This window comes from Gymnoscopelus microlampas, assembly GCF_963454915.1.
Source record: "Gymnoscopelus microlampas genome assembly, chromosome: 19".
NCBI lineage: Eukaryota > Metazoa > Chordata > Actinopteri > Myctophiformes > Myctophidae > Gymnoscopelus > Gymnoscopelus microlampas.
Window position 1 is genome coordinate 42,971,792 of NC_139956.1, and position 13,570 is coordinate 42,985,361.

The following is a 13,570-nucleotide window of genomic DNA, read 5'->3' on the forward strand; positions in this document are numbered from 1 at the left end:
ACATAAACCACTAGGTGTGACAACAGAGACAGGGAACGTGATGAAAGAAAAACCACATAAAAAAGAGAGAAAAAGAAACAACAAAATACAAGGAAACGCCATTGTTGACAAGAAAATATTTACATCGTAATTAGCTGAAGAGACTATTGGTTTATAGCACAGAGACAAAAGGACAAGTTCAGCGAAGAGCAGAGGTTCTCAACCTGTGGATCGGTACCCCACGGGTGGGATCGTGAGAAAAGGAAAGAGTGAAGCTAAGCTGAGATGAGACGATGGAAGACGGGGAGAGAAAAGGACATAGGGCGAAGAGGTAGTAACAAGCGCTACAGCTTCTCAATATTTGACAAGTGTCCAACTTCTACGTATATACAGTTGAGAGGTCTAGGGGGGGCTAGACGAGAGTCTGCGGTAAATGGGGTGGGGGGCTAGATCACTGGTTCTCAACGTGGGGTTCAAGGACCCCCCCCCCCACCAGGGGGTTCCAGAGGGTTTCCCCAGCGTCATTCATTAGCCATAATGGACCCTTGCACGTCTATAACTTGGGAGAGTGTACAAATGGAACCAAATGGTTCCATTTGTACACTCTCAAGAGTTAAAACTAACACGGAGGATTTTACAGTGTAGATTAGGAACCCAGTAATGAAAATTAAAAAAAACACACCCAGTGTGAAGAGAGTGGTGCCTTTGAATTAGTGTAACTGGTTGCATCCTTGTGTTGCAATCAGCTGCAGCTGTTGAGGCCGTGCTCAAACGGACAGACCCACACACACGGTCAAGTGTAGGAGTGGCTGGCACCACTCAAAAATATATATATATGTAAATATAGTATTGTATATCGTCTCTGTCGGGTGGAAACCTCATATGTCCAAAACTGTTACTTTTCAGGATCAAATGTGTTTTTCTGCAAAAGTAGCAGATCTACAAGCTCAAAATGTGTCATTTCGCGCCGCATTTCGAGCTTGTCGATCTGCTACTTTTGATACTTTCGTGCGACGCTGTAGTATGATCAAGTAGGACGTGGATTTACGAAAAGACTTCTTTGGCTATTCAAAAATAGCAGATATACAAGCTCATAGCGCGGCACCGAGTGCCGCGCTATGAGCTTGTAGATCTGCTATTTTTGAAAAATCGTAAAAAAAAAATATTTGTAATATTTTTTTCAAAAATCTGTTAGGATTTAGAAAACATTTAAGAATCGGACTCAGGTCTTAATGGGTTAAGAGATTTCTGCCCGACAACAACAACCACATGTATATCAAAAGAGGGTCCATCATGGTCTAATGTATATCAAACTTGGGGAGGGGTGTCCTTGAGATTCAAAAAAGGTTGAGAAACAACAGACTACATGGGAGTGGGTGGGTGGTAAAAGGGGGGGCGGGGGGTCTAGACAGAGTCGGTCCTCTTGTAGGCCACCATGCTGTTGACCTTGTGGATGGTGGTGGTGAAGGAGCGGAGGCGGACCTCCTCGGAGTTGTTGATGACCTGCGGCCCAGACTCCTCCCACTGGGCGGGCACGTCCAGGTCCTTGTCCGTGTAGACCAGGAGGTCAAAGGAACCTGGGGGAGGGGGGGGGGGTTCGATAATTCACCGTTAGACGTCACACGGTGGGACATTTTGACTCTTAATCCGTTAAGACCGGGAACGCGTCCGCGTCATGTCACGTTTAACCCATTAAGACCTGGAACGCATCTGTGTCACTTTTTGATTTGAGCTAAAAAAAGCATTATTTAACAATTTGGCTATTTAAAAATAGCAGATATACAAGCTCATAGCGCGGCACCGAGGGTCTCAAAGTGTGGTCCAGGGACCCTCATGGTTCCTTGAGGGGGTTCCAAATGGCCCCTTACGGACGTGTAACTGAGAGTGTACAAATGGAACCAAATGGACCCGTCCTTGAAATGAAATGGAACAGAGCCTTAATTAGTATAATTGGTAAGAACTGTGAAGGAAGTAAGGAAGAGGCCCATGTTTAAACGAAATGCCAACAGTCCAGAAAATGGTAGGGGTGGAAAGCCTTTTTGGTTAATGCCCTTTCCCCCTGTTTTCCAGTAGGGCGGTAGGGTAGCCTTTGTAACCATGTATGTTTTGTTTTATGTCAGGTAAGTTAGTTAGCATTATTTAAAGTGCCATTTCAATTAGTATGGCTGTATTCATCCTGATGTCAACACTTATAGTACAACAGTAATACATCATCTTTGGACTGTTAACCAGTATGTTCAGGGCCGTGGGAAGGGGTTTTAAGGACGGGGTGCCGTGATTTTCAGTGATCCCCCCCCCCCCCCCTAAAGCATAATCATCAGGTATTATGTTTATACTAGGAGGAAGTTTTTTTTTTTAAAGTGTACAGAAATTGTTAAAATTATGTTTTTATGTGCACACGCCTCCAGTTCATTAACCCAATAAGACCTGGGACGCACCGTGTCACTTTTTGATTTGAGAAAATAGCAGATATATAAGCTCATAGCGCGGCTATGAGCTTGTATATCTGCTATTTATGAAAAATCGTGAACATGTGTGCAAATCTTTGAATATATATTCTTTTAAAGCGAACATTTTTAACTCAAATCTTTGCTTGTGGGGGTCCCTGGAACAAAATATTTTGAGATGGGGGTCCGCGGTTAAATACATATCATTTTGAGGGTTCTTGACATGAAAAAGTTTGAGCACCACTGATATAGAAAAATACGTTTTTCAGAATACTGTTGGGATTTAGATGACACTTCTAGAATCGGCTTCAGGTCTTAACCCATTAAGACCTGGAACTGTGTCATTTTTTGATTTGAGCTAAAATGCATTATTTTACACTTTGGGCTATTCAAAAATAGCAGATATACAAGCTCGTAGCGTGGCACCGAGTGCCGCGCTACGAGCTTGTAGATCTGCTATTTTTGAAAATTCGTGAAAATGTGTGCAAATCTTTGAATATATATTCTTTTAAAGCGAACATTTTTAACTCAAATCTTTGCTTGTGGGGGTCCCTGGAACAAAATATTTTGAGATGGGGGTCCGCGGTTAAATACATATCATTTTGAGGGTCCTTGACATGAAAAAGTTTGAGAACCACTGATATAGAAACATACGTTTTTTTCAGAATACTGTTGGGATTTAGATGACACTTCTAGAATCGGCTTCAGGTCTTAATGGGTTAAGATTTCTTTGGCTATTCTGCTGTGCTCTCTCTCTCTCTCTATGGCTTTGAGAGACGGGGAGAGAGAGAGAGGGAGAGCGACAAAGAGAAACAGAGTGAATGTACTGTGTAGGCTACACATCAAGTCGTACAATTGGATTATCGGCGGATGATAACTGGCACAAGGAACTAAGAATCAGACTTTGAAGATTACAGAGAGAGAGAGAGTTAGAATGACAGAAATCCGTTTCAGAATTGCGTGCGGTATAAGACCAGGTGTCATGCATCCTGCACAATGCACACGTTACAAAGCATTTTAACCGTCCGACCGCCTCATTCCCAGTGGGTGCTCGCTGTCTCATGTGGGTGCTCGAGCCTTGGAGCACCCACGGGATCGGTGCCTGCTTGCTTTGCTTGTTAAAAGCAACATTTTATTAAGACATGATATAATATGGAGGAAAAAAAAGGATTGCCAATAACTGAATATTATTTGGAAAATTTTTAGTAGTGGCAGCCTCATTTAGTAGGTTAACGAAATATCCGCACTCACCCCTAGCCACAATTTATGTCTACTCACTCTGTCTCAGTGATGACATCATTGATATGACATCATTTTATATAATAGGAATTCCAAGCTAATAGAAACTACAGCTTTTCTCTTCCTGGAAAGTTAGGATGCTGAAATGGATGCCAAAAAACAGCCATTGTTCTTGCATTAAAAATGTATAAAATATGAATAAAGAATCATTTTTAAAAAAAGTTGTGAAATTTTGTTTGAAATGAACGCACTCGTCTACGGATGACATCACTGGTAGACACATTTCTGAACCGTCCACAGAGACCAGTGTGTGAGTAGAAATGGTGCCATCTTATGAGCATTCGTGAGGACCAATAATATGAGGATAGCATCTTCATATAGGTTGAAAATGGGTGAAGTGGTGCTTTAATGAGAAATATGCGTTTCTACGCCTAGATATTGAGGTTTGTTTACTTTGACAGAATATCTGGCATGTAATTAATGGAACAAGAGCTCTTTATCCAGCTGTACTTACAGGCCGTCTCCAGCAGGGGGAGGAAGGTGACGGTGGCGGTGACCTGTCTGATGACAGAGCGGATCTCATCCTGGATGACCTTGATGGACTTGTCCCTGGGGGCGCTGCAACACACACACACACACACACACACATTACAACAGCACGTCATGTTTACTGTAGAGTGGGGTCCGGGGACCCCCAGGGGTCCTTGGGAGGGGGGAGTTCCAGGGTGTGTTAATATAGCATCATTAAGTGTAACTACTTTAACCTTTTATACTTTGGCTATTCAAAAATAGCAGATATACAAGCTCATAGCGTGGCACCGAGTGCCGCACTATGATCTGCTATTTTAAAAGAATTGTGAAAATCTTTGAATATAAAATGTTTTAAAGCAAACATCAACAACAGGGGGGGGCCCTGGAACAAAATATTTTGACATAGGGGTCCGCAGCAAAATACATATCATTTTGACATGAAAAGGTTTGAGAACCACTGCTGTAGAATTGTTCCTATAGTATCAGAAAAGCTGCCTAAAATGCTGGCATCGGCGAGGATGCCAGTCTATAATGTATCACATTGCGATACGTCCTTTACCGTAATCAATAATTTAGTATTAGAGAATGCTTCAGTCGATGTTGCACTAGTTTCATAATATTTTTGTCAATTTTATTTATTCTCAGATCAGCGGTTCTTTTAATTTCAAGGACCCCCGTAACTCTGAGAGTTACAGACCGGTAAGGGACTATTTGGAACCCTCTCAAGGAACCCAGAGAGTTCCTGGGCCCCTTCTAGAGAAGACATGCTGGCTTCTATGTAATCCACATGACTGAAAATAGTCATGGCGACTGAGAACTTTACATTTTATATGTACATGGATGTATATATAGCCAGGGAAACACTGCAATCAATCAATCAACCTTTATTTGCCACATGCAGTTTTTAAAAAACATTTTGAACACATAACCCACTAACTGTGTTATGTGATATCTGTGGCTGATGCATACGGAGATGCCCTTCAGATTGTCTGGATGTCTATGATGAAAATAATTTGCGTGCACAAGACTTTGGGCGGTGGGTGCCCTCACATCAAATTGACTAACCACTTTAACCATTATTTTTTATACTTTAGCTATTCAAAAATAGCAGATCTACAAGCTCATAGCGTGGCACCGAGTGCCGCGCTATGAGCTTGTAGATCTGCTATTTTCGAAAAATCTTGAAAATATTGCTTTAAAGCGACATTAGCGAACTAAAATCTTTGCTTCTGGGGGGGGCCCTGGAACAACATATTTTGAGATGGCGGTCTGGGGCCAAATACATATCATTTTGTAAACAAAAATTGTACATGTTTAGGATGCCCAAAAGCAAAGATTTGAGTAACAAATGTTCCCTTTAAAAAATATATATATTCAAAGACTATGATAATGATTTTTTTCTACACGCTATGATCTACAAGCTCATAGCGTGGCACCGAGTGCCGCACTATGAGCTTGTAGATCTGCTAATTTTTTTTTGAATAGCCAAAGTATAAGATAATGGTTAAAGTGGTTAAAATCTAAAATGACAGATGCGTTCCCGGTCTTAATGGGTTAATGCCGACAGTTGTGTTGAGATGACCGCACGCCCATTTGATAAATGAGGGTCGTTGAGATGGACAAGCATTATGAATAAACACTATTTTTCAATGATTGCAGACAAATAATCAGGTCAGGACAAGAAAAGGCACACACACACATCGTTTACTGCCGTCTTGTTATTCTATACGCACACACACACACACACACACACACACACACACACACACACACACACACACACACACACACACACACACACACACACACACACACACACACACACACACACACACACACACACACACACACACACTATATAATAGAACAGAGTATCTTTCTGTGCAGGAACTAACGGATGCCATCATGAGACAAACCTGCCTATGGGTGAGCGGTTCTTGTGATGAGACAGTGTAAATAAAATGATACAGTGTGCACATCATCAAAAAGACACCAGAAAACCATGAATACAGCACAGTGTTCTTCTATTTTCCTTATACCCATTCAATCCGGGAACGTATCCGTGTCATTTTAGATTTCTTTGGCTATTCAAACATAGCAGATCTACAAGCTCGTGCCACGCTGTGAGCTTGTGGATCTGCTATTTCTGAAAAATCTTGAAAATGTGTGGACATCTTTGAAAAATAAAGAAACATCACCTACTTCCCCCTCTCAGACTCATTGGATAAGAGACATCCTGTATTGTCTAAAACTAGAAAAGATAAGATTGTCATTGAATGGCTCCTCCAGTAGGTTTGAGAAAGTATGGGGTCCATTCTTTCAATTTGTCCGGAATTTGAATCCATCTCTGATCAGGGATACGGATATATGAGGTCTGGTGGAGCATTGATATGTTGGGTTTGCTGTGGCGGGGGTGTGGTGCTGTAAAGCGGATTTTGAATGTGATATGGATATGTATTCTCATGCTATTCATCTAAAATGTGGAATGCCCTACCAAAAGGAGTAAAGGAGTGTAAAACCCTACTCACTTTCAAAAATGCCCTAAAGATACACCTTCAGGAGGCTGTAATTCAAATGGCCCCTGTCCAAGTCCTAACCTACCCCATGTCCTAACCTAACCTACCCCCCCCCCCCCCTCTATCTTTCTTTTTTTGTACATATTTCTCACCCTTCATACCAGTAACCTGTAAACTGATTGTATGACATTCTGTATAGTAGTGTGTATATCTGTCTGTCTCTTATATGTCATCATGATTTGTGTGCGTGGGGATCTCATCTTAAACAAGCTACGTGCTTAACTGAGCTATCCAGTTTAGTAGACCTTGTATTGCGAATTTGTACTTCCATGTACTGTTATGTACTGTCATGTACTGTTCTCATGTCTTACTAAATAAAGTACATCAATCAATTGTTTGACTGGTGTTTTTGTTTTGTTTGTTTTTGTTTTTGTCTTGTTCGGTCTGTGTTTGTTTATATATCCTTTTATATGTATATATATTTTCTATTAATTTTGTATCTTTAATTTTACGTCTTCATGTCTTGGGGTGATAATGGAATCCGTATTGAGCTTTTTTATTTTATTGGCTGCTTTAAAAAGCTTTTCTGTACGCTGCTATATGCATTTAATGCTGAAAACTGCTATGGAAAAACCCAATAAACAAAGTTTTAAAAAAAATAAAAAATAAATAAACATTATTATTATGTTTTTTTTTAAGTGAACATTTTAACTCAAATCTTTGCTTCTGGGGATTCTACAACAGTTTTCTGAAACTCATGCTGCTATATAATCAGCGGTTATAGGTGGTAGCACCTGTGAAGGAAGTGATAATATGGCTGCTGTGCATAGAGCCTATCAAGGCCAATGATGTCACTAGTGTAAGCGTGTTTTACCTGCTCTCCTTGGCCGACTTGTCACACTCGATGTCAAACTGCCATCTCTCCAGCACCTCGTTGGTCTCCAGACATGTGATCACCAGCACCAGCTTCTGCACCGTGCACTCAAACAGCCACTCTGCAACAGGATACACAATACCAACATACACCAGTGAGTGGGCAAGAAAAAACTATTTCAGATGGGGGTCTGCAGCCAATTATGTGTGGGGGTCCTTGACATGAAAGTGTCTTAATGGGTTACCGGTTGGGCATGTGGTACAGTACACCTACCCAGAACACACTCATGTTCACATTTAACAAGCCTGCTATCATTCAACTTGATCTATAAATGCTAAATCTATAGATTTGGCATTCGGCAACATTTACATGACTGTTTTATTTGAGCCCCCCATAAACATCCCAAAAGCTAGATTTGGTGTACGAGATTCAGTGGCATTGACTCATTTCAGTAGAGTAATTGATTGGATTTGTTATCATAAGATCATATCATAGGTCTGATCCAAAAGTTCCCCAAAAAATTAAGAAGGAATAATAGTGAGATTAGATTACAGTGTTCTTTTTTTATACAAAGAAAATAAATCAAGACCTTTTGCTAAAAGCACCTTTATATGAAAAGATATCAGATATTAGAGTAGACTAGAGCACTTATCTGCTTTTTCGTTTCCATTCAAGCTAACTGAAGTGTGGAATGTCTCACAGTGGTCTGTGAAACTCTCCACCTCTGCTCACCATGTTGGGGTTCAATTAGGCCTATTTAGAACAAACTGACTAATGGTGGAGCTCATTTTGTCCAGAGAGATTAAACTAAAGTAAGGGTGCAACATGTATTCAAACTAATCAATTTGACAGACTATAAAAAATAATCAATAGTTTAATTAAATAATTGATAAAAGAATGTAGCCCTATTTTTGGCTGGATTGGTTGGAAAAACGAATAAAAACACATAAATAAAACACTTCTGTGATGCGATTAATCGGTTGGAAAAACAAATAAAAAATACATAAATAACACACTTCTGTGACGCGATTGAGCGGTTGGAAAAAACAAAAGAAAAAATACATAAATAAAACACTCCTCGATTATACATTTAATAGAATAAAGTAATTGATAGAACAATTGCCAGTGAAATCATGGAGTGCAGCAGCCCTGAACCAGACTGACCCGTGAGTTGTGTGACCACGTTGGTGAGGTAGTTCTTCAGCTTGGGGTCGGTGGTGAGCTGCAGGCTCATGTCGTACTGGGTGACCCGGGTGAAGGTCTCTGGGGGGTAGATGCCTCGCTGGTAGAGGATGCTGTTGATGCCAAACGCTGCGGAGATCGTATGCATGTTACTAACATGCAAAGGCAAGCACAGTCAAGGTGCTTATCAATCTACTGGACTAAAGCTAAATATAATTGCACGAGTGAAAATGTTTGTTTGTATGGCCAACACATGTCGTAATGTGTGATGTATAAAACCACCCTTGTGCTGTTTCCCAAACAATTAAGTTACACAATATGTGAAATGTTGTTTTGGTAATATTGTTCCTGCTGTTTTACATACAGCCAATGACGAAATCACAGATTGAGGCGCCTTTAACTTTTGCTTTTATGAAATATCCGAGACCAATAGGGTTCTATGGAAGATGCTTCTGAACACACTAGCTCAGGGGTCTTCAACAGGGGGTCCGGGACCCCTAGGGGGTCCTCAGAGTTACTACAGGGGGTCCGCCAAATCTTTGTGTGATATGATTTTTTTTTACCTTAACCCTAACATCCCTTTTCTGAGGAGAACTTTAGCCAAGAATAGCAGATCTACAAGCTCTGTAGATTGGCTATTTTTGGCAAAGAGGTATAGAGGTGTAGAGGGGAAAAAAGAGCAGACCAAGTAAACAAAAAAGGTTTTATCTGAAACACAATTTTATACAATATAGAGGAGGGGGTCCCTGCTTTATCTCTCTCTCAGCTAGGGGGTCCTTGGCCTGAAAACGTTGACCCCTGCACTAGCTAGTTTGAACACTTTTAATGTTAAAATAATAACCGACAATAGCCTACCTATCTACATGCTCAGACATGATGGCTTCTATGGAATGCAACCTACTGTGGCGACTGCAACCTACTGTCTGTCAATGCAAGGAACCCTTGATTGATAATATGCATTTAGGCAATGTACCCCCAGCTTTTTAACTCTGGGACCACAATCTGAGAGCATTTTTTTTTATTGTTTGACATGATTTGGTCCGAAGTCGTCTTGCCATTTGTTCCAGAATTCCTTTGCCGTCTAGCCCAGGGGTGGGCAAGATTTATTTCCAGGGGGCCATACTGACTTCCATAAAGTGAGTGAGGGGCCACACGTTGTACAATTGAAACTTGAAACATATAGTGCTAAATTATGTTAAAACTACATGGATTTGGTAGACATGCCATGATGCCACACTACTTTACGATAAGGTACTTGCTTTCACAATAATAATTTTCAGTTACAAAATGTTGTAACTGAAAATTGTTCTGTTAATTTTTCTTTTCTGTATCACTCTGTACTCTGGCCTTACAATAACAAGATGACTTGCATAAAACAATCCACGTCAATGCCGTATCAACTTTTAAATGAGCCTATAAATTTATACAGCATTATCTTATCTGATATGCACCACTCAGGTCACTGATCAAACGCATTGCATAGTGTTATAAATATGGACTCAAGGTTGACCGTTTCGCTGTTAAATAATAATAAAACATTTGAGTACATACGGATGGAGGAATGCAGGTAGTACTCAAATGGTACATATGAATTCATATTAATTGGAGTAATTAAATACATTTTTCTGAAAACCATTAACATATGGCAGCCTTTTAGAATGTACGTTTTTGGTGGGGGTCATTTTGTTTTTCTTTGAGGACTTGGCGGGCCTGATTAAGATGGTCAAAGGGCCGGGTCCGGCCCCCGGGCCGTATGTTGCCCATGTGTGGTCTAGCCCATTAAGACCTGGAACTGTGTCATTTTTAGATTTTAGCTAAAAAGCATTATTTTACGCTTTGGGCTATCGGTGCCGCGCTATGAGCTTGTAGATCTGCTATTTTTGAAAAATTGTGAAAATGTGTGCAAATCTTTGAATATATATATATTTTTTAAAGCGAACATTTTTAACTCAAATCTTTGCTTCTGGGGGGTCCCTGGAACAAAATATTTTGATGGGGGTCCGCGGCCAAATACGTATCATTTTGGGGGTCCTTGACATGAAAAAGATTGAGCACCACTGATATAGAAACATACGTTTTTCAGAAAACAGTTGAGATTTAGGAGACATGTAGAATCGGCTTCAGGTCTCAATGGGCTAGTATGTACTGTAGGTTTTACAATTTAGGCATTTAGCAGACGCTCTTACGGAGTTACTTGAGTAAAAGTACAAAAGTATTGGCATCAAAATATACTTAAAAAGTATCAAAAGTAAGTAAATACCAAAAATGTTTGAAAATAGCAGATCTACAAGCTCACAACGAACCGCGATGCCACGCGTTGTGAGCTTGTAGATCTGCTAATTTCAAATAGTCTATGTATAGTGGTTATTGTATGTTTTATAACAATAATCAAAATATACTAAGTAACTAAAGTTTTCAAATAATTGTAGTGGAGTAAGAAGTACAATATTTGCCTCTGAGATAGAGTAAAAGTATTGGCAATTGGAAATACTCCAGTAAAGTAAAAGTACCTCAAAATTGTACCTACGTTACAGTACTTACAGTAAATGTACTTAGTTTCAATAACATCTAAATTGCATTCTTTAACATTGTGGTCAAGAAAAACAAGTCTATGTCTATATGTCTGCATGGGTAGCTATAGAGATAACAGTGAAACTCTGATCAAAATAGACATTTTTGTACATGTTCTAGTTATATTTACTTCTAAATGTACTTGTTTAATAATGTAATTGTAAATGGTGAGGATTAACTATCAATCATTTAGCTGGAGACCCCACTGGAACCCCATTAAGGTCCCCCTGGGGGTCCCTGGACCCCACATTGAGAACCACTAACAATGGGACACTGCAGGTGGGACCCCCCTCCCCCACCAGGGATTCTTAAGGGGTTACCAAGTTAAATGACTGATGGGTTTAGGGACCAAATGGACCCCATACAGTTCTGTAACTGGAGATTTTACAGCATATTAAATGAACACTGAGGCTTTTACAGTGTAGATGGGGGTCGCAGATGAAAAGTAATCGTGTCAAGGGGTCCGTGGTAGCCTTAGATCAGGGGTCTTCAACCTTTTCAGGCCAAGGACCCCCTTAGCTGAGAGAGAGATGAAGCAGGGACCCCCTCTATATTGCATAAAATTGTGTTTCAGATTCAACATTTTTTGTTTACGTGGTCTGCTCTTTTTTTCCCCTCTACACCTATTTTGCCTACACCTCTTTGCCAAAAATAGCAGATCTACAAGCTCACAACGCCTCCTATCACACAAAGATTTGGCGGACCCCCTGTAGCAACTCTGAGGACCCCCTTGGGGTCCCGGACCCTCTGTTGAAGACCCCTGCCTTAGATAAAGACTCTCGTAGTCGTAGATGTATTTTATCAACTTTGACATTTTCATCTCTACGAGAGTCTTAGCTACCACCCCACCCAGTTTGCCCTGGAATGTCAGCTCCAAAGCTCGTATTTCTCTAGCCCTGAAACATGACTGTCATATGTGAACCATGGCTAGTATTTCTCCAAACATGTACAAATGCTAAATATGAGGTGCTTTCGAAATGTTAACTAGGTGCCCGGCGAGTTTATGTAAAGTATAATAATTAGTCCATATGTGTCAATAAAGAAGTGTTTTAATGCCGTATGTGGCCGATTCTGTTGGAATGGGCGGTAGTGACGGGGCGCATCCGGCGAAAGGCGGAATTACACTCAATGTATACAGGAATTAAAAAGGGGGTGGGGGGTGGTGGTATGGCGTTCGGCCACAGTCGGGATTAAAACACTTCTCTATTGAAAAATATGGACTAACACATTGCACAAACACGCCGGCCACCTAGTTAACATTTGGGGCAAGCGGGTGAGCACCTTATATTTAGCATTTTGTACACGTTTGGAGAAATACGGGCTTTGGAGCTGACATTCCAGAGCAATCTGGGGGGGGGGGGGGGGGTTGTCGCTAAGAGACTCGTAAAAAAAAAAAAGGGTCAAAATCGATAAAATGCATCTACGAGAGTCTTGATCTAAGGCTAGGGGTCGCAGATCAAAGGTAATCGTGTCAAGGGGTCCGTGGCCTATTATTGCATACCAAAAAATTATCAAATATGTTGAGAACCATTGCATTTCATTTTGTGTAAAACATGTCAGCGATTCATTCATTCATTATAACACAAAAAGACAAGCATCCGTTTTTACTCGAATTTCAATCAAATACGTGATGCAAAAGTGACAGATAAGAGGTAACGCGTTTATTCTTTGTCACCAAACCGCGTGTTACTGGAAAATGGCAGATCTACAAGCTCTCAAGGCGTTGCTCCGCGACGCCTTGTGGGCTTGTAGGTCTGCTATTTTCCCCCGGCAACAACAGAAGAAAAACACATTTGAGACTTTTTTAGTTTAAAAACACTACTTACAGAAAAACTCGGCGCATAACTCCGCGCTTCCTTTAAGGGTGATTCCTTTCAGCGTGCTGGTCATGTTTAAAGAGCTTTTATTTGACTTTATTATCGTTAAATTTAACAATGAATCTCTATGTTTTTTTTCCCCCTTCCGTGTCTTTAACCGCCACGCAGTTTGAAATGGCAACTGAACTGTACTGGAGCCGCCGCCGCGCATGCGCCGTAGTAGCCAGGCATCGACACTATTTTCGGGCTTCTGATCCGGTCGAAAGCGGAAATTACTTTACGTCATCAGGTGGCCGGAACCACCAGCGCCATGCACCTCCAAAATGATTCCCCGTGTTTTTACATTTGGTTTAAATGGGTAAAATGGTTCCGTTTCTTATGGAATAATAATGGTTTGGTATGTCCGTCTTTCAT

The 13,570-nt window shown here is 40.8% G+C and overlaps 1 protein-coding gene across 1 annotated transcript; it reads right to left on the minus strand.

Annotated features, from left to right (window-relative positions):
• Positions 1-1,120: 1,120 nt before the first annotated feature.
• Positions 1,121-13,326, minus strand: mad2l1 (MAD2 mitotic arrest deficient-like 1 (yeast)). Its single transcript, XM_084042755.1, has 5 exons — positions 13,166-13,326; positions 8,751-8,897; positions 7,587-7,707; positions 4,180-4,283; positions 1,121-1,556 (listed from the first exon to the last, which is right to left on the minus strand). Exons 1-5 carry the CDS (start codon positions 13,227-13,229, stop codon positions 1,384-1,386), a joined length of 609 nt encoding a protein of 202 aa, XP_083898881.1. The 5' UTR covers positions 13,230-13,326; the 3' UTR covers positions 1,121-1,383.
• Between the last annotated feature and the right edge of the window lie 244 nt (positions 13,327-13,570).

Excerpts from the sequence above, each read along its gene's own strand:
- mad2l1 (XM_084042755.1), bottom strand. The coding sequence starts at position 13,229 with ATGACCAGCACGCTGAAAGGAATCACCCTTAAAGGAAGCGCGGAGTTA. Across the intron at positions 7,708-8,750 it reads CGTGGTCACACAACTCACGG|AGTGGCTGTTTGAGTGCACG; the intron begins GTCAGTCTGGTT and ends ATCCTGTTGCAG. Across the intron at positions 1,557-4,179 it reads CCCCCTGCTGGAGACGGCCT|GTTCCTTTGACCTCCTGGTC; the intron begins GTAAGTACAGCT and ends CCCCTCCCCCAG.